General features: G+C 33.9%; 1 protein-coding gene and 2 long non-coding RNA genes across 6 annotated transcripts; 2 read left to right on the top strand and 1 right to left on the bottom strand.

Moving 5' to 3' along the window:
* Positions 1-318: 318 nt before the first annotated feature.
* On the top strand, positions 319-1,898 carry LOC118437292. Of its 2 annotated transcripts, XR_004836000.1 has the most exons (4): positions 337-772; positions 857-937; positions 1,104-1,633; positions 1,719-1,898. It is a non-coding gene; the product is annotated as an uncharacterized LOC118437292 (long non-coding RNA). The 2 variants fall into 2 exon arrangements; XR_004835999.1 differs by having other exon boundaries at positions 319-772; positions 857-1,633.
* A 1,216-nt stretch (positions 1,899-3,114) lies between these two features.
* On the top strand, positions 3,115-7,014 carry LOC110855633. The gene is made up of 4 exons (XR_002548485.2): positions 3,115-3,438; positions 5,651-5,755; positions 6,102-6,183; positions 6,294-7,014. It is a non-coding gene; the product is annotated as an uncharacterized LOC110855633 (long non-coding RNA).
* Positions 7,015-16,980: 9,966 nt separating this feature from the next.
* On the bottom strand, positions 16,981-22,097 carry LOC118437323. Of its 3 annotated transcripts, none has more exons than XR_004836012.1 (9): positions 21,844-22,097; positions 21,439-21,737; positions 20,782-21,011; positions 20,316-20,438; positions 19,812-20,000; positions 19,508-19,684; positions 18,923-19,251; positions 18,577-18,828; positions 16,981-17,382 (listed from the first exon to the last, which is right to left on the bottom strand). XR_004836012.1 is itself a non-coding variant. In XM_035856274.1 (9 exons), the coding sequence occupies exons 2-9, from the start codon at positions 21,712-21,714 to the stop codon at positions 17,364-17,366; spliced, it is 1,533 nt and encodes a 510-aa protein (XP_035712167.1). In that variant the 5' UTR covers positions 21,715-21,737; positions 21,844-22,097; the 3' UTR covers positions 16,981-17,363. The 3 variants fall into 3 exon arrangements, 2 of the variants coding, with proteins under 2 accessions (XP_035712167.1, XP_035712166.1); XM_035856274.1 differs by having other exon boundaries at positions 18,639-18,828; XM_035856273.1 differs by having other exon boundaries at positions 16,981-17,706; positions 18,639-18,828; positions 21,844-22,096.
* Between the last annotated feature and the right edge of the window lie 63 nt (positions 22,098-22,160).

Below are 22,160 nucleotides of genomic sequence, written 5' to 3'. Positions count from 1 at the left end.
GGAGAGAATGAGGTATGATTACGTTATGTACATATGTATGTACATAAATATGTGTATGATTTTTCCTACACATTATTGAACTCACAAGTCCAGTTTTTCTTTGTTGGTCAACTCAAGTTTTCATTAATGAAAAACATGGAAAATTTCTGGATCGAATTTCATTCCGTTGCATGCAACGAATCACTCTTAAAATTTTTTTTACTGTTTTGGCAGATTTTCATTCTTTAATTTTCACTTTATGCTTCAAGTTTATCATACCATAAGTATTTATAAGTATTTAAGCGTGGGACCTCTTCAAAATTTATTCAATATGCAACCCTGTTCATACCGTGTTTCTGAGAATTTAACAAAATGGGTGTGTATCGTCATCATAAATTTTATTAGATAATAACAGATCAAAGTTTTCACCTGTAAGGATAAATACACTTGTTTTCGATAGGAACAATTAAATTTTCATATCGTTACATAATAAACTATCCATGGAAACCTTTAAATGAAACACGAAGCAGGATGATACATTAGAAATATTTATTTATGTAAAGGAGACAAAGTGGTGGTGGTGATTATCCAAAAAAGGGGGATCTATTTTAAAGATTCGACTCACAGATTCTAGACGTTTAACTGCATATCAGTCATCTGTTTTATTTTACTTCTGGTTGATCTTTGCTTCCAACACAAATTTATACAAAATAATTAAATTTCACTACTAAGTTATAGATAACTGCACATTTACATAGTTCGGTTGATAACCGGTGTATTCATGGAATCTGGAGTAAGTTATTAAAAATGTGATGATTTTTATCACATTTTTGTAATAATTTCATTATTGACATTTAAGTATCTCTAATTTCTGCAGAGGGGAGATTCCAAGTCATGTACTGACGATGAAGGCGACGCAGCTATCAAACTCGACTCTGGGCCTGTTCTTTTTACAGATGTAAAATTCTTACCCGATTATTTTTTGCTAGTTAAAAAAACTCGCAAAAAATAAGTGGGGAAAGCAAATTACAACCAATTTACATATTTATTATCTCTCACCTTTTGCAATTCATTTATTACAATTTTTACATTGATTAATTTTCACTTCATATTCTTTCGTTTAGCGCAACTCCCACACAGAATTTCGGCCTTTTATGACTATTTCGAATATTTTTCACGTTTACCTCCCACCAGTAATATGACCCCCAGCGGTCAACCACGCGACAGATTATCGACTCGTTTCCGAACCTGCGCTAATATTAATGTTTATGGCGAAAATTTTGAGTCCGGTTTCGGCCCCATCTGAACGGAAAGATGAACATACATACATACATATGTATATGACCGTCCCGTAAGGCCCAACTCGGACTAAAAACTTGAATTTGAAACCAGCTTCGAATCAGAGAGTGGACGGATTGATTACCACGTGTGTTTTCCTGTCTTGGAAATATTACACGTTTCCACCAATTCCTATGATTATTCGAGTGTGGCGACCTTCCTTCCGATGCCAGATGATACGGGATATCCGGTTGTGGAATCAGTGAAAGAAGTTGATATCAATTTTTTCGGATATTCCGTCACCACTGAGCGGAAGTTAGATCGGGATGGCCTTTACGGCCGATTGTTGAAGACTTTTCCTAATGCGAGGGATTCGGTAATTAAACATTTGTAACGCAATTATATTAGTATTTTTTAGTCAAAAGTTTTAAATATTTATGTATGTATATCTATATTTTCAGATAAGGGTGACATAATTGAATAATATTAGTCTATAATTTGGTAATCTTATACATATGTTAACTATTTACTGTGAAAAAGATCATATGTACATACATATGACATGACGTAATTATTGTGTAGATTCATAAATTGTCGCATGAATAATTAAATAAAGCAATAATGTGCTAAATAATAATGTATACAGACTTGAGAAATCTGGAAAAAAATATTTGTTAAATATGTATGTACATAAATACATAAAAAATTAGGGTTCTAAATATATTCGACTATATTTTCGTCTGCATTATTGCCTCTTCACGAAAACTTCCATAAATTCAGTTTTCAGTTAAAAATTTAACTCCATGGTGTTTATTTTCCCGATTTTTCTTGGAAGGCTTTTGGCCTTCTTCTACTTGCATAAAGTTTCTTTTTATATATTAGGGACAGTGCGCATAGAATTATGTCCATTTTAGACGATGAAGCCTATTATCCTGATTTTACAGAAATACCATACGTACACACGTATTAAAGCATGTGAACGGGTACAAAATTATGAGAAGGGTATCATAATGAATGGCCCCTCAGGTGGCTTGGGTTTGCATATGCATGTGTACGTTAGGATCGGCTTATTTAGTTACATATTATGGTAGGTTTTCATGCCCCGATTTCTTAGAAAATGGAAGAGAAAGGCACAAAGAAATACATATTTCTAGCAGTGTGCATATGTACCATAAATACATGCATACGTATATGTACATGCTTATGTAATATATGCAAATACGTATATACAGTGACAAATAGTACATCACGTTGATACAAATGTATATTCTTTTAATGTGCGAATGCTAAACTGAAAATTAGTCAAGAATGAAGATTTACTTGGCAAACATGTAGCAACAGATGCTTTTGATTTGTCTGTATGCACATCGCAACATGCATGAAAGGCGTTTCTTAATATTAAAGGATTTTTTTATTAGTAAATATTTTAGTTTCAAAATCATTCTGCTCAATTACTTACACTGTGCATATTTATCTATGATCATTTTGTGTGAATAGACGGAATAAATATTTCTGAAAAACAGACAAAATGTACAAAAAACAAGCGTGTATGTATATGCACATATGCATGTATGAATCTCCGGACCCTGTAAAGTATAGGACATTAAATGCGTACATATATTTATAGATTGGTATGAACAAGTGCATATGTAAAAGTATCATATCGTACGTATGTACATACATACATATTTAACATACGTACTACACAGCGGAGATACATACGTAAATCATATATTTCTGATGGGTATGTACATGTTTATAAATTTGGTGTCCAGTGTATCGATCGTACATATAGGAAGACCACGATGCTGGTGCCATCCAATCTTGTATGTGTATGTCTTGCGCATTTTAAGCCGGCATGGCATATGTACACTCAATCCACAAGTTTTAAGCTGTGACGGTTAAACGTTTTTCCTCGTATTTAACCCTTATATAATTCCTGAGTTAAATTTATCCCTGAGTTAGTCCCCTTTCTAATCTAGACCCTTCTCGAAGGGTGCATATTTTAATGGAATGCTTTGTCCGTAAAAAGCAACCACTGTCCGATTTCTTCCTCAGTACGAGGTCAACCTCTCTATGAACAAGTCACTTAATTAAGAGGTGTCCAATTTTTGTAAATCTGCATAATTTCCTAGCAAGAATACATTGAATTTGGAGCTGTTCAGTCAATATTGGGAAATTGTAAGTACATTCCTTGATCTTTTGGAGTAATTAAAACTCCATTTTAAATCGTATCTTCTTTAAAACACTATTTAATTGTGCCTAACGAATTTAAAATCTCGTTTCATCTTTTTTTAATCATTTATTCTTAGTGAGGCAAATACCTGACAACGAAAAAAATTTGCTAAGTATGCATTTACCCCACCCAAAAAAAGTGACATAAGTCGATTTCTCAGCCATTTCTCAACCGATTTTGATGAAATTTTGCACAGATCATTGTCAGGTAATTTAGAAAAGATGTGCTAGTCGACTTGGCGAATTTTTGATTCTTACCCAAGTTATGTGCCAAAATGTGCAAAAATTTTCCTCTGAAAACATATTTATTTTTATGACTCATAAGTGGTGTATCCCAGCATGCTCGCTTATTGAAAATATTTTAGTCAAAGTCATTCCGGACATTTTAAGCCCAAAATGACCTAAATCGGTTGAGAAATAACAGCGTTATTCAAGTTTGAAAATCAAAAATTTAATAAAAATATTCAAGGTGCCGATAATAACGGCGGTTGTGCAGTAAAAATAATGTCTTTGACAACCAAATTACAAGTTTTAAATAAACAAGGCCCCCAAAAATGGGAAATCTTAGTGAGTCAGCACAATCACAGTTAATAAATAAAATTAGATTGAATAACTTTTGCATCACCGCTCTCGGGATAATTTTTACTGGGTCCACTGTAAATTTAGTTTTGCATACGCATGAACTCTTGCATTCATTAAATTAATTGAGATTACAAGATGACGTTTTTACTATTGAACGAGAAGTTGAATAAATTAATCGATATGAAATATAATTGTGAACTGCGAATTTTAAATTTAGAAAGAGTTGAAAATCTACAATTTCGATATATAAATTTAGATATCCTATTAATTCCTATTCAGATGAAATCTCCAGACCCTTTGAGGGGGGGCAATTATTCTAAATGATTAATTAACTAGCGTATAGCCCGGCCAAGGCCGGGTTCTAGGGTTTCAGTGGGGGGTGTGCCCAAAGCAAAAAATTCGTCATACTATACTTTAAATAATTTCCACTGGAGACTTTGTCATACCACATGCATACATCAGAGTGAGGGTTTGCCCAAGTCATGCTGCATTTTAATTAATCGGGTCACAGTACAATTTGATTTCCCCCTGTGAGAGTAGTTGAATAGCTAATTACTTAAATTCCCGTCGCGTGGGAGTAACTGCATAGACAACTATTTAAATTCCCACGCTTCACGCTCCCGTTAAGTTCCATAAACCCCATTAACTTCTACAATTAACGCCAAGCTATTGACGGATTCGGATTCAGCGTCAAAAATACATTCAAATTGATATGCGACATCACGAATAAGCCATATTTACCCCCCACGGTCACGGGAAGGTCACGCGGGCCTCGGAGGTCAAAACCATTAACGGCGTTGGATTTAGCGTCAAAAATACATTCAAATTGATATGCGACATCACGAATAAGCCATATTTACCCCCCACGGTCACGGGAAGGTCACACGGGCCTCGGAGGTCAAAACCATTAACGCCGTTGGATTTAGCGTCAAAAATACATTCGAATTGATATTCCAGTCGTTGCAGGTGGAGTGTCTCAAACTAAAATAATTAATTAATAGTGTTTATCAAGATCACTTATCATGATAACCACTATTGATGAGTGATGTGAGCACACTCAATTTTAAATTGAGTGTGCAAGTAATACTTGCACACTGTGTTTATATATTAAAACATTTAATTTGAGTTTGATGGCAAGTGTACGTACGTGAAAGTCACGTGCAGGCAAAGTGAGACTCATGCAGAAAATTCATGCATGCAGTGGTTGCTCAGCTTTCCTCTTTGTCTCTTCTATGGGGCAACTTGCATTGAGAGCCACAGGGACTCAGTCAGCGACTTAACACTAACGCTTTATTAGAGTGGATGCTTCCAGGAAAAATTATACCGAGAGCGGTGATGAAAAAATTATTCAATCTAATTTTATTTATTAACTGTGATTGTGCTGACTCACTAAGATTTCCCATTTTTTGGGGCCTTGTTTATGATAACTGTGATCCGTTTAATTTGGATTTGTGTATAGTTTAATTCACCATTTCCATTTGATTAAAAAAAATCAACGTGCAAATTAAGTCTGAAGAATTTACATGTACATATTTCAAACTGTTTAAGACATTTTCCAAACTTTAAATAATTACAGGTAATGCTGCACCTTTAAATTGCTTAATTACTCTCGGTGACATTCCACTCAAGACTCACGTCATGGAGAATATGCGTTCCAATTTTTACATCGACTTTCTCCAAGGTAAGAAGATAATCTTCCATTTCTTAATTAACGAAGTGTCGTCATACATACACTCTGTAAGTAAAGTTATGTAAAATTTATTCATGGTTGGGTAAAAAAACAGGGTAAAATTGACACAATAATTGGGCTAACTTTACAAAACGTTGGATAAATTTTACCCAAATTTTGTGACACCTTCTTTTTTGTGAAACCCTTTTGCGTAAAGTTTCTTCAACTTTATTTATAGTGCATGTATTCGTATGGCGTAATTTTTGTCGATTTTACATGTGCTGCTAAACACGAGGTGTATTTGAAAGATGAGTACATATATTTGGTACTAAATATTGTATTATATTTTTCTTATTAGATCGGAGTCTTGGTTTGCTCTCCTCGCCAGATTCTCCAGGTTAATTATCTTTAGCAGTAAGTGGATCACACATTTGCATAGTGTAAGTATGACACAAGAAGTATGTATGCATATCATACATAATTATCCATGTGTTTATGTATTTACATAAATACATTTGAAATTAACAATTTTTCATTATTTATTTTGCAGATTTTCTAGATTTTCTCATCTCTAAAACGACCCGATTCATGGAAAAATCTCCAACATCACGCGGATTCAAATATTTTCCTACATTTACACCGATTCATGAGCACAATCGGACTTTTTCATCGGAAATCGCTTCTTCATCTCGCCGACACAAGAAGAAAAGTTCCTGCATCAAAAAGTAACCCCTTCCAGTCTATTTCGAGTCAGTTTTTATCTATTGCATAGAAATTTAAATAGTGAAATATTTATCTTAAATTCGTTCATATTTACATAAATAAGTATATATATTTAAGTTCATCATTCAATTAGAAATATTATGAGAAATTGTCCTACATTGTTTTCCTGGCTTCAAACTAAATTTTCTGTGAAATTTCTTCAATACTTGATAACGTTATTAATTAGCTATCACTAAATTTTCCTATTCATGCCTCTATCGTATTTTTATGTGTATCAAATTTCCTCACTAATTTTATCAAATGTTACCAGCAAAGTTTAAAACATTTGCTAATTTCTTATCAAATTTCGATGGGGAAAATTGCTGTACAAAAATTCTTGGGAACATTTAAGCAGCGTTTGTCGAATATGTAAATATTCGTGTCATCAATGCAAAAAGTTGATGACATCTTTTCTCTCTCGTAATCCATACACACTTACGCAATATAAAATAGTACTGACGTAAATAATTCTGGAAATAATATAAAAAAATCTGCCTGTAAAAAACTCAGATAGCGATTAATCTTTTTCCGTTTAAAATTTGGGTTAAAATTATTGGAGTTAAATCTAAACGCTGTACATATATTTTAAGCCACCTGCTCTACGTTATGTTTGGAAATTTGCAAAATTTATTTCCGAGTCGTTAACATGTTTACTTTCCCATGGAAATGTTGGTTACTGTGGTTCCGGGTTTTAGCACAATTTCAAATTTCTTTAGCTAAAGTTTCCAGCGGAAAATTATACTTAAGCGGGTCTTTAACGAAATTAAGTTCGTGCAAAGTTACGCGTTACGTTACGTGCAGATTAGCACTTTACATTAATTTATTTTGTCAAGTGGCGTAACTTTCATTATGTAGTTGAGCATCGTGAATTTAAAGTTTGTATTTAAATATCTCGGGGGACATTTCATGTGGAGAAAATACGTGGGTGTTTTATTATTAATTTTCAAAATGTATGTTCCACACTGTTTCTGACCAAACTTTTGATGAAATAACAAACTTCAAATACTTTTAGAATGCTGTGATTTTTTTCAGTTCTGTAGGTTAACATTAACACTAGCAATAACTCATTAAAATTTACCTCGAAAATATGCCAAAATTTACGACTTGATTTCATTATCATCCGAAAACCGTTTTCCCCTGATGTTTTTCTTTAAGTTTCGAAACGAATAATAATCACTAAGGGTCAAGTCCGGACTGCACGGGGTGTGGTTTGTGCAGGTAAAGCGATTTTCGTCTGCACTAACCCTCGCAAAAAGCCAGGTATGAGGTGGCGCGTTGTCGTCTAAAAAAAGGCCAACTCTTTATTTTGACCCCACGTTTCTTTTCAACCGGAGGACGCAGCTCCTTCGGGGTTCCTGCGTACACGGCCCCATTTATTGTAGTATTTACAGCAATAAATTTTATAAGGAGGGGACCTTTGGTATCCTTGAAAATGGTCATCATCATTTTTTTGTCAGATTTTTGCACTTTTCAATTCACGGGCGGTGACAACCCCTCGTGCTTCCATTGAGGGAATTATTATTTGGTCACCGGGTCATAATAGTAAACCCAAGTACCATATGCAACTAATAAAATATTGAGCAGGTTCAAGTCTTCATTTAATAGGTTAAAATTGGCATTGCAAAAGTCGACTCGATCCTGTTCTTGAGATGCTGAAAGCAATTTTGGTACCCAACGGGCGGAAACCATTTTCATACCTAAGTCTTCAGTTAACATGGAACAAATTGCTGGTTTTGAAACACCCATCTCATCTGCTAAATAGGACAGTTTCAATCGCGGATCTCTCATTATTTGTTCCTCTAGTTTCCGGAGCCTTTCTGTGGAAGAAACGGATTTTGAGCGTCGTTGCGACTTTTTGCCCGAGACATCGTTTCGCCATCATTTAAAATTATTGACCCAATTGAATTTGTGTTTTGTGTTGGGCAGTCTTCATCGTAAATTTTAAGGATTCAACCATAAATCTGCGACACGTATTGCCGATCCAGCATTAAAAATTAAATCACACTACGATATTTAATTTGCAAATCTAGCATTTTTTCCGTCGAGGTAAAGTTTGCCGATTTATTGCTAGTGTTTATGTTAACCCACAGAGTTGAAAAAAATCACAGCCTCCTAAATGTATTTGAAGTTTGTTATTTCATCAAAATTTTGGTCAGAAACAGTGCGGAACATACCTTTTGAAAATTAATAATAAAACACCTACGTATTCCTCAATATTCTGACCCGTTGACAGTTGCATAGGTACGTAAAGGATTCTGGAATTAATGTCCATAATTAACATTTTTAATCGAATCTAAAATTTGGATATGATTAAATTTCAAAATCATTATTGTCAATATTAAGTTACTAACCTGGATTTCCAAACAGTGGAAGAGAGTTTCTTTCTCACCCCCAATTAAAAAAATTTGTCCCTAATAATGGTGTAAATTTATTAGGGAACTTGAAAAATTGTTAGTTAAAATTGTCCCACGTGACTTCATATCTTTTGAGTTACATACAAATCTATGATTTAATTTTTTTGCATACTAAAAAATTAAGGTGCAATACACTTTCATGAGCTATTAACTAGTGTGGGCTTACGTTTGTTTGAAATCTCGACTTATTTAGAGTTACATCATTCTCGGATAAGAATGGTAATTTTTTTACACATTTTTGCAATTTTTTTCGGACATTTGTATTACTTTTACACTTGTAAGTTGTATAAGTTAGGTTCATATTTACTTAAATTAATAGATGAGAAATAGGCTAAAGTCGGTTAAACTCAGCGACGCGAAGCTACGACAGGAGCTCAAAGTTTTCAATTTTTTAAATACTGTATACTTCTTCATTTTGCACAGTTCAAATATCAACTATGAAAAATGAGAAATTTTATGGGAAACGCAAATTGAAATTTTGATTTATCCATAGTTATAAAAAACCCTCTCAGATGAGAATGCTCATTTAATATGGTACAATTAAATGAGTAATTTAATTACAATATAAATTTGTACACATTCCTACCACAGTTCGGACAGGTCAGCTACTCACTATAACAAACCATATTATCAGTCATAGAGAATAGTGGATCATAGGCATTTTGTCCAAGATTAGGAACCATCTACTCATTTGTGTATACTGGTACATACCAAAAATTGAGTAACCGAACGCAAATTTTTGCACTAGTCCCTTTCATAACGGAATACTAATCCTTTTTTGCGAAAAACTGATCAACCTGCCTCCATTACTGAGACATTTACACTTTCTCCTAATTTAAGTAATTAAAGTAATTAATTACCTTGTTCAAGGGTTTGAAAGATAAGCTGAAGTAATGCAATTTCAAATTAATTTAATTTATATTAAGTCTATACATATGTACAAGCGTAACACTGTGTCCCGCTTGTAAATAAGTTCCATAACTTAATGAAACATTCGGTTAATTAAATGAGTACATTTTAAGGTGAAAAGAGGTTAAAGCCTGGTTAAACTCAACGACGCGAAGTTGCGACGGGTGCTTATACCTTTTAAGTTATACTCGACTTGAGTAATAATAACTTCAGATTAGTACTTTTATACCAAAAGTATTGGTATAACAGTTTAATTACAATTTTGCTTAAAAAATTTGCATGGACGTACTCGAATTAAAAAAGTTCATGATATGTAATGGTAACAGAGGTTAAATCAGGTTTAAACTCAACGACGCGAAGCTACGACGGGAGTATAAATATTATGAGTTATTTTCGACTTGTGTAAGACGTACAATATGACCCTCATAAATCCTATCATTAATTTAGTACTTTTGTACCAAACGTATTGGTACGACAGTAATGACAATTTTGATCAAAAATTTACATAACTATAAAAGTCCAGCAAATCAGAATAGGGAATAGAGGTTAAATCTAAATTAAACTCAGCGACGCGAAGCTACGACGGGAGTATGAAGCTTCCAATTGATTTTCGTCAATTACCAACAAACTATTTAGTAACTTTTTGTTTCAAGTGTATGTATAAGCAGTTATTAAGTAGTCAACATTAATCAAGCAAGAATAAATGCATTATTGAATTTCAATTAGTGCATAATTTATACTTAATAAACAAATGATATCTCTAATTTAATACTTGTGTACCAAAAGTATTGGTACCTTAGTAACAACAACTTGCACATCTATACGCTAATTTTAATAGTTTAGGTTCTCAAATTCAATGTATTCTTTCCAATTGTTACAGACTTGTAGCCTAAGGGCCGACTTAATGAATCCCTTTAGATGGAAGGGTCAATCGCACTGGGTGCAATAATCATTGCTACAAGCTTGTAGTGTAGTGAATCAAATTATCACGGAAATTATGACACAAATTTATGCATTTTCAAGGGTTGTACGCGTGTAAGTTGTATAATTCAGGTTAATATTTACTAAATTGAAATCAGTGCATGTAATGGAGAAAGGTTAAACGCAACTTAAACTCAGCGACGCGAAGCTACGACGGGAATTTAATCCTTTACTAAAGAAGTTAGTATGTACATATGTCAGCAATTACTTCGTTAGTAATTTCACCACTGAAGACTGGCGGAGATTTTATTTGTACAGTTGAATTCACTAGGTCACTATTTTTCTTTATGAAGTCCAAATGGTCTTTTACCATCTCTAATACTACGTCATGATGGTCGGTTCCTTCTGGGTTGGATGGAATATCTAAAAAAGTTTGAATCCAGTAATAATTAAAAAACTTGATCATTCTAAAAACGTTTTTCAGCACGTACATAACTTGTGGAAAGATTTTAACCCGAGTTTTATACTCGAGATTGGGAATCGAATTCTGCAGGCCACTGCCCATTACACGTATTTGGCCCGAAGTGAGGCAACGTGCTGCCATTTAAAACGGCACAATTATTACGCATTTAAATTATGCAAATGATTTCCAATTTTCTGTAAATGCAAAAATATTCAGCTGCATATTTCATGTTTTTATTTACGATTCACGCAACCTCATCTAAGAGTTTTTCTTGCAAAAATAATTTATTTTTAACCCATGTGTGAATTCTCCTCTAAGAAATACTGTCATTAGTTTAGTACTTTCATTCCAAAAGTATTGGAATAAAAGTAATGCCAATTTTAATCGAAAATGTGCAGGGATCTCTATACTCGAATTATAAAAGTTCAGGGTATATACGTAATGAGGGCAGAGGTTAAACCCGATTTAAACTCAACGACGCGAAGCTACGACGGGAGTGTACAAATTTTAATTTATTTTAACCTTGTGTATCACTTATACGTATAACAAATAATATTTAAATTTATGTCACAAATTTTTGCAGGAGACAATTCCATGAATGATACACCGGTAAATTGTATCCTTTAAGTATATATTTCATTATTGAAGTAAATCAATGCTTGCATGTAATTCCAAAAAGGTTAAATCCGACTTAAACTCAGCTACCTTAAGCTACGACGGGAGTATCAAGCTTTTAATTTATTGTAGAAGTATACTAGATTCTTAAAAATATAGTAAAATCTTTCATTAATTTACTACTTTTATACCAAAAGTACTGGTAAAAAAGTAATAACAACTTTGATAAAAACTTGCATAAATGAACGCTAATCTTAATAGTTTAGGTTCTCAAATTCAATGTATTCTTTCCAATTGTTACAAACTTGTAGGCTAAGGGCCAACTTAATGAATCCATTTATATGGAGGGGTCAAACGCGCTGTTTGAAATAATCATTGTTACAAGCTTGTAAATAGTCACAGATGTAGTGAATAAAATAATCAGGGAAATCATAACACAGATTTATGCACGGGAAATTTTCACGAGTTGTACGCGTGTAAGTTGTATAATTCAGGTTCATACATATTTATTTACTAAATTAAATCAGTGCATGTAATGGAGAAAGGTTAAACCCTTGTTAAACTCAGCGACGCGAAGCTACGACGGGACCTTAACCCTTTCTAAACTTTTGAATGACTTACGTTCAAATACTTCAATAAACATTTTTGTACCAAAAGTATTGGTACAAAAGTAACATTTTTTTAAAATTTTGCATGGACCTACTCTAATGATAATAGTTCAGGATCTCTATTTAAATGTATTCTTTCCAATTGTTACAAGCTTGTAGACGTCGTTGTAACGAATCAAATTTTCACGGCGATGGAAGTGCAGAATAATAATAGAATTAAATGAGCGAAGAATTGATTTGTATAAAAAATTGTAATGATGTACAAATTTCTTGCACGGGACATTTTCATGAGTTCTATGCTTGTAGATTGTATCATTCAAGCACATGTTTATTTAATGCGTATAATGGAGAGATAGGTTAAACCTGAATTAAACTCAGGAGTAGAAGGTCACTACTTGTCGGGCCCCGATTTCGATCTCCTTTGGATATGTTGTAGTACTACATGAGTGTAGAAAAAGTGAAGGAGGGTTAGACTCCATGAGCCCATTTACGCCCGCCACACCCCCTCAAGGCGACCAAACCCCCAGAGTTGCCGCACTAAAATCATCGCCAAAAATCGAGTTTTGGTCAGATTTTCAAAACATTTACATATTTGTGACCCCAGATAGTTGCTCTATCATATCCAATAGCAAACTCAACTTTTTTGAAATTTTCAATATTTTTGAAGATTTTCTGACCAAGTGTATGTATTGAAAAAATTCGAAATTTCAAAAAAGTTGAGTTTGCTATTGGATATGGTAGAGCAACTATCTGGGATCACAAATATGTAAATGTTTTGAAAATTTGACCAAAACTCGATTTTTAGCGATGATTTTAGTGCGGCAACTCTGGGGGTTTGGCCGCCTTTGAGGGGGTGTGGCGGGCGTAAATGGGCTCATGGAGTCTAACCCTCCTTCACTTTTTTTACACTCATGTAGTACTACAACATATCCAAAGGAGATCGAAATCGGGGCCCGACAAGTAGTGACCTTCTACTCCTCAACGACGCGAAGCTACGACGGGAGCAAGATATTGTAAATTTATTTTTAACTTGTGCACCAACAAATAAGACTTCATTTGAATTAAGAATATTTATTTATGACTGATGCATTATTAATTGTAAAAAATGGGTCGTTTTTTTAGACATTTTTAGGAAAGTTGAGTTCCATTTTAAATCATGGCTTACATATTTCTTATGCATCAGCTGTATATACATTGCTTTTGACGAGTTGACTGAAGAATTTTAATATCGCTATACTAATTTAGTACTTTTGTACCAGAAGTATTGGTACAACAAGTTATAACAATTTTGATCAAAGATAAGTTGAGGATATGTAATTGGGACAAAGGTGGAACTTAATTTAAACTCAGCGACGCGAAGCTACGACGGGAGTATACACCTTGCAATTTATACTCCACTTTTGTACACTTATACTCAAATACTACCATTAATTTAGCACTTTTATACCAAAGGTATTGGTACAAAAGTAATACAAAAGAACTTTGATATACCACCGCAAATTATAATAGTTGAGGATCCTTATTTAAATGTATTCTTTCCAATTGTTACAAGCTTGTAGGCTAAGGGCCAACATAATGAATCCCTTTAGATGGAAGGGTCAAACGCACTGCATGGAATTATCGTGGTACTATAATTCCGGTAGAAACCCATGTTGAAAAGGTGCCACATCGGTATATTGATGTCCGTTCGAATGTCTCGAAACTAGTATACGTAAAAAAAATAATTCAAGGAAGATTCAAATCCAATTTTTTATGGAAACCAAAATCTGGAATAATTTAAAATTTATTCGATAATTTGTTTTACATATTTTTGCGTTAATTTTATAATTTGGCTGTTTACAGATCGATTTCGAAATGAAATATGAAATTAAGGTTTAGTCTTTTTTCTATGATCAATTGACCCGTTATGCATGGATAATGGGAATATTTTGGAAAATAGGAGCATCCTTAATTTAGGCAAACAAGTCCAATTGTTGTTTATGTCTTATTCCTTAATGATTACAGTTATTTTGTCCAAGCCAGCAACCTGTTAGGTCGAATATTTAATGATACTAGTTGTCGAGTATAGTTGCAGTAATTCCACAAACTTAATATAAGTACAGACATAAAATTTATTAAGAAATGAGCCATTACTGTACAATGGTTTAATTTGAGAAACTGCATCATATTGGGTTGTTGTGGTGAAGTTTAAAAGCGAAACAAAGCAATTTATCGTATAATACTTGTAAAATACTCGTATAATTATGCCAGCATTTTGTCAAATATTCAATATCATGAGTTTGTTAGGTTAAATATTGAATGATACTAATGATCTAGTATAGTTGCAGTTATGGTGGAATTATCTTTATACAATCTTACACAGTTTTGTGTAAATGAGTCTCGAAAAACTCCATAATTTTCGAATCCGCATTTTTCTCTGCCTAAGTGTTGTCGGGAGTAGAATCAATAATTACTTCACTAAAATTTTTTGCACGTTCTTTTACTTCATTAATTTCAACATTTGTCAAATTATTGATATTGTCCTTTACAAAAGAAGTTGCAACATCAGAAATTACTTCTTTAAGTATTTAAGTATTTAAGTATTTCACCACTTGAGATTGACGGGGATGTTATTTGTGCAGTTTGATTTTTGAATTCACTATTTCTGCTTAATAATTCCAAAAGGTCTTTTACCATCTCTAATAAATAACACGGCGTTATGGTCGGTTCCTTCCTGGTTGGGTATAATATCCAGAAAAGTTTGGCAAGCTGAAATGAATCCAGCGATAATTAAAAACTTCAACATTTTAATAAGTATTTAGTCGTTCTATTTAATTCTGCTCCTATTTTATCAAATGAATGAAGCAAATATTTTTAATGACATTTTAGGATTTCTAACTGTTTCCATCAGAAATCTTAAAATTATACGAATAGCTCCTGGTCGACTGTTTCTTATTGATTAAGTGTATTTTGATCGGCTTCGGTTGAGCAATCGGAATCAGTTTAATAAAATTGGGACATAATTACATAGATTTAAGCAGCTATTTGCATACAGACATGCTTCGAAGTTAAGAATACTTTTGTAACAAATTGATCTTCAATTGATCGTATTATTTACAATTACAACGAGCTTGTAATTCTCGTTGTAATTTGTGGCATGACAAAATATTAGCTTGATACATATTTCATGCTTGAATCAAACATAATTTTCTTAGTAATAATATTTTTTTAAATACAAGAGGTATTTCATAAAATCACGTCTTGGTCAATAAATGTTAGGCTTTCATTGCCTGTCCATTTTACTTCTTATTTAAGTACTCATTGACTAGTCGTAAATCTATGATTTTCGCCAATTCAATTTTTTTCCTCTGTTTGACTTCCTCTGTGTATATCTTCTTGCAAATTGATGCGATAATGTGTTCCATTATGTTGATGTAGAAAATTTATTTGTCAATTACTTAATACTTATTACTTAGTATGGAAGACACATCAATATTTATCAGTATATTGAAAAGCATATGTAGATTACTTTTATTTAAATGTGTTACCTATATGCCTATATATTTGTATTAAAATTATTTTGATTCGTCTCAAATGGATGGTTAATTAATAAAAAAAATGCTTTCGATGATACATGCACACTGCGGAATATTTGCATACTTTGTGTTTATTTATTCAATTCGTATAATTTTCAGATTATATTTTCATATTATACATATTATTCATATTATTTGCATACTTGCATACATAAGTTTTAAATAATTCTCCATACAATGTAAAAAATGCTACTAATGTACCTACATACCACCGAGAACAGTCATGCATAGAAAAAAATCATTAGAATTGCATAAATTGAATATATTTGCACTATGTTACTACCAGACAATTACGAAAATCTATAGCTCTCACCGAAACGGTAGCATAAAAAGTGTTGCTATCAGATTTTTTAAAGGATTTTTTCAAGTTATTGCTCTTACAGAAAACCTTTCTCCAATAGAAGTTACGATTTATGTAGCAGTATTCGGCCAAGTACCCTAGCGACACGATATAGGTAAGTAAATAAAGTCTTATAATCTAGTTTATGGGACATGTATCTATGTTAGATTACAGATAAATTTACCAAGACGCATTTGATCAAAATTTCACGGATTAAAAAATGGGCAGATACCAGTGTTATCATAAAACGTAAATAAATCGTATTCGTTCGAATTAATAAATCAACATGACTCTAGCACATTTTTACACAACCGTTTTCTGCGAAATCAATGCAAGCCTGATCGCTAGAAACATATATATGGAAAAGAATTGGTGCACTCAAGTCAATAATCATATCATGAGAATTAAAGGCGTTCAAATTTTCTTGTTACATTTGCCCAAAAAATCAAACGTTCACAGGTTTCGCCCCACTTAACAAGTGACTTAGGCATCATCATTTTTAAAATACGGTGAAAATGGGGGTGTGGTTAAGTCAGAATTTAGCAGGTGATAGTGTATAAGATGGTGGCTTTTTTCAAGTCAAGTAAGAAGAAGTAATATCCTGTGCAAGTTTTTCGTACTAGGGAAATATGATTTTTAGGTTTCAAATTTCGATACACATTATTTTAATAATCTTATACTGATAAATACGACACTTTTTAAAAATGAAATCATTTCAAAGCATAAGAAACGACGATATTAGTAGGTAATAACATACGTACTAATTTAACATATCTGGATGATTCATTAGTCTTTCTCAGGAAATTTTTTCGTTTGAAGAGTTTTTCTTACTTGCAGAACTTAGAAATTAGGTTCATGAATAATTTGCCACATGCCTAATTTAAACCTAACAATATTAATCAGTCTTCGTGATGGAAATATAAAGATTAAAATTATTGATATAAGCTCATCGTACGTAATTAAGAAAATTGTAGACAGTGTTTTTGTCCCTCTTTGTAAAACGGCTTCCATATTTATTTCAGTAAACTTTGGCTATGAAGTATAGGACAGTAAAGTTGCCGCGGGTAACGGGTCGGGTACCCGTTACCCGCACGATCCTTGCGGGTACCCGTTATCTGCGGGTAGCGAGAACTACCCGCACGGGTAACGGGTAGTTCAGGTTTTATTTAATTTTCAACATAAATCAGTTCACGAGGAACGTGAGCAGCAAGTTAGCTCATTTACCAACAAAAGCGCTAATTTATTCTTTATCCATTTCAAAATTTTCCATTTGCCATGCAGCAACTAGAGTTTATAACGAGCGTGTCTTTTTGGAAGCCACAAAAGCCTACGGCAAATACGTTTGACGTCCCGAAACTGCGGAGAAATTATTGTTACTTAAGCATAATCTGTCTGCTCTCAAATATCAATAATAATTTGACTTGTAAGTATTTGTTTGTATTTATTTAAGTCTGACTAGATTTTAATTTGTGCTTTGAACATGAAAAATCAGAATCCGATTGAAAGCCAAAATTCTATTTGTATCTGTAGCCAATTTTTTAAATGAAAACTTCATTTAAATCATAATTTCGAATAATCAAACTAAAAATTTAACATTTTTTCAAGCTATTCCAAGATTGTCAAGTGGGTATATCAAGAAGTCTAGCCAAAAATTAGAAATCGATTGATACTTATCTTTCCGTTAAATGTCCACATTGAACAAAATATTTAAAAAATTGCAAAGCAAAGCAAAGTTTAATTTTTAACTTAATGTTCTGGATATTTTTCCTCCACTGGGCAAAAACCATGGTGGACTTTGAACTTTGCCCCCCATTTTTTTAAACGGGCCATTCAACGCAAAGATGCATATGTAAGTGGTAATTCTTAATTTTTGACTTGATTTTTTGATATAATTCGCTAAGAAATCCCGACCAGGCTTGAAAAAGGTTCCATTGAAAGCCAAAAATGCTGGCTTAAAAACAGCTAATGACACCTAGCAAATTATGGCATTCGTTACTTCGTTAGTTGCACAGCATTACATATCTCAAACTACTAATCAACCTTAATGAGAAAAAATATTTGATTAAATCAAATTTATTTTCAAGGTTGGTTAGTTTTTAACTTAATCTTCATAACGGGTAGCGGGTCGGGTAACGGGTAGCATTTTCGCTACCCGCGGCAACCCTATAGGACAGTTTAAAGAAGTGATTAAGTTTTAAGCGAAATCATTTCTGCGGGATTGCTAACACATGTCAGTGCATAGTACACCAGATATTTATATAATTTGCGTCTAACATAACGCGATTTACGTTATTGGGCAGGCCGTAGGAGTTTCAGCTTCACTAACTGCCGGAGCAATGACTAAGTCACCAATCCACCGTGATCCTAATCCACCAAGGCATTTCAATTTCCCCATCACATTATTAGCGAAAGTTATGTTTCTTTCTTCTTCTCGGAACCCAGAGTAGGTTTGCGAATCACTCCGGCGACAGAGAACAACTAAGGATGATATCAGTTAATTTCGAATTTTATCATAACACTCACGCCTACATACTTATACAATTGAATATATGTACATATACTTTAGAATTACCATAACCAGTTTGATATCCATACATCAAATCGCTCGCAGGCGTCGTTGTTTGTTTACAGTGCACCAATATTTCATAGAATTTGCCTCTTTGTAAGGTTAACGGTACGTCGAATGGAATTTCGGCTAAAGCAAGTTTTTCTTTCACCCACACTAGATACTCGGGGTTATGCCTGTTGGGTATGGTAATTGTAACTTCTCCTTTTGCAACAGTTAACCCACCATCGATTTTCACAAGAACGATAAATTTAAACTCATTCCCATGACGATTCCAGAGGTCGGATGAAGCTACCTTAATTCCAGTCAGACAAATGGATGACGTTACCTCCAACCTGTTTATGCCGCAAGAAAAATAAGTTGCTGTTAAGGTAACATTGTTAGGAACAGTAATTCATCCACAAAAGAATGGTAAATATAGTTATTGTAGTTATGGAACGAATTACGATCGTTCTAGGGTGACCAAAATTAATCGTGCCGGAATTAGTCGCCCGAGGACATTTTTTGTAATTCTTGGCATACTACAATAAGTATTGCTGTTCCTTTTTATTATTTACATATAATGAAAGCATTCTTGGAAGAAAGAACTACCGAATTTCTGGAGGTAATTGATCCACAGTTGCTGTAGAAACTTTGGACATGGTTATATGTGGCCGAACCAGCTTCGACTGGTACACCGCAAAATCTGGTATCTGTCCAGTTGCGCTGCAAAAACTCACTGGTTTCACTTTCTGGCGGGGTGTAGTATTGTACATTGTAGAATTTTCTCTGCGAAAGCAAAAATGAGATTGATTGCTTCAGAACACAGCCAAATTTTCTCAACTTGGGTATTTACGTTCAGACGTTCTAAAGAAAAGGTGTGTGGAATTTACTCGTCTTTTTAGATTGTACCTACCCTGGATTAGAAAAGTGTAGAAACATTTTCACAACTTCATCCTGAGAAAGGACTTGCGTGGGGACGACTTCACTCCCAAAATCTTTTATTCCCATGGCTGGAAATCGAATCATTTTCAAAAGCTGAGGAAATACTTTTGCCTTTTCAGAATGTTTATCATCGTCACTAGGTCCATCGCATTTTGCCCAGCTACGTTTGAGCCATGGAAGACAAAAACAGATCGTTGATTACAGAAAACCAGCCACACTGTTAAAAACGATGTTACCCTTTCGAAACATAAATTCACTACCAATTCTCAATTAAGTAGACTACACAAAAGCAAGAGTAAAATTTACTCTTTATCAAGTTAATGTTACTCTGGATTTAGAGTGGCATAAGTTATGCACGGTCCCCTACTTAATATACCTAGTCCGATTATCAGACTTACGTAATGTATAGAATTCAGAGCGCATTTATTTTTCAAAAGGGTGACACTATTTTCAAACGTGCCGTATTATGGCATACTTCAATAGAGCCTTAAATATATCAACTTCCCGAACATCAACGACATCCTGGTGTAATATGTGCCTCACGGTTTCCGTATCCCATGATAAATACCGATTATTTTGTCCAGCCAGTCGAACATGCCTGGGGAAACAATTGATCAGCGAACAATGCATCTTTACAGATTAGGTACACTGTTAGAAATCTGGTAATAGTCACTCAGGTATTGATTTCTCGGTATTAGACCTGCTGCCGCTGGGTATTAACATTATAGCGGTCTGTAAATTTTTTTTTACTGATATGGCAAAATTGTAATACCCGGCTACTAATGTATTATTTACAACACGCACCACTCTGTATTATTTACGACACCGTGTAGCATATCAATACGACTTTGGTCGAGGCATGAATGTATCAATACCGGTTGGTACTCTTTCAGTACAGGATTTCTTAGAGCGTATTCTTTAATCTTGTAAATATTACGTACTTCATGAAAAATTGGAAACTTAGCTCGCCCAACTTCTCATCAATATGCCTGGAATGTTTGTATATGGTCAGGCAGTCATTGGCCGATTTTGGGTCACATTTTGCAACATATTCTTTTACACGATCCACCACAATGCGTAAAAGGCGAGGAATCTCGTACAAATGAGCTAGTTTCAAAAGGTCCAACAATATCCCGAGGTTCACTGGGGATAGCCAGTCCGTGTACAAGAACTGCATATACAAGAATACAAATTCATTCTCTACAGTTCAACTTTACCAATTCAAAAATTTAAATATTTATGTATAAATAGAGCTAATCATTTCAAATTCTGTAGTTTGTTCAATTGGTCATACGAATAGCGAAATGTTATTAATAATCTGCTCAAGGATCTTTAATCATAATTTTACTGTTCTTTAACAAAAAGGAGACACCAGAATCTGTAAGGTTATCTGGCAGTTTTTTTACATGAACCAACAACAATTTAAGGACCTTTGTGCCTATTTACGTCGTTTGAGCGAAATCTTTGTTTTGGGCGACAAAACCTGAGGGCAGAAATATAACTCAAAGTAAACACCGTCGGGATGAAATTTTGTCACTTTTCGCCAAACTGTGCACCGTCACCCGAAAAATACAGCGTAAGTACATACATAGCTCTACCTTTAGAAAAATCCGAAACGACTCTACATCATACTCCTGGAACCTAATGAACACTTTGTCCCTGAAGTCGGAATCTGTCCTGGTTTGCTGTTGAGCCCATCGTTCCTCCAACATTGTCGCAAAAACGGGCGATCTTCCCCCAAGGATCATTCGGTGTACGTTAAATCGATGTTTCTCTTTACCCACTAAAAATGCGACATCAGAAAATAATCCGGTATCAAAAAGATGACTCATAGCTCCTGTTAAACAGGTTGGATCCGTCGTTTCGTGTGCCATGTTAGACCCGTCACGTGTAAATTCTATAAAAAAATAAATTACGCAATGAAGGAATTTTGATGCAGCCGAATTTTGTGAATACATGAGTACATATTTCAGTTTCTAAATATGATATAAATAATTTACCACCTGTTATGAAATATTAAGAATCTTGAATGGTTTGGTTTGCGTGTAGCAGACGTGGAGTGAAATGGAGAGTGTAATGTGTACGTAATAATGCCAAACGTCTATACATAGTCAGGAATTTTATCTGGTCTTATCAGGCAGATAATGTAGGCTTCACTTATCATAACATTGGACCGCTTGTTGTATGAGGTCTGTACGTTATTTGCAAAAATTTACTGTGGTTCACCTGATGTAGTCACACTCTTAAAAATAAACAAACTATTTACTTTTCCCCATTTCATCCCAGTGTTATCAATAATCAAGTATTTGTCGTACTATAA

Source organism: Folsomia candida, unplaced genomic scaffold, assembly GCF_002217175.1.
Source record: "Folsomia candida strain VU population unplaced genomic scaffold, ASM221717v1 Fcan01_Sc013, whole genome shotgun sequence".
NCBI classification, from domain to species: domain Eukaryota; kingdom Metazoa; phylum Arthropoda; class Collembola; order Entomobryomorpha; family Isotomidae; genus Folsomia; species Folsomia candida.
Note: the sequence above shows the minus strand (reverse complement) of the source record. Positions and strands in the feature narration are given on the sequence as shown.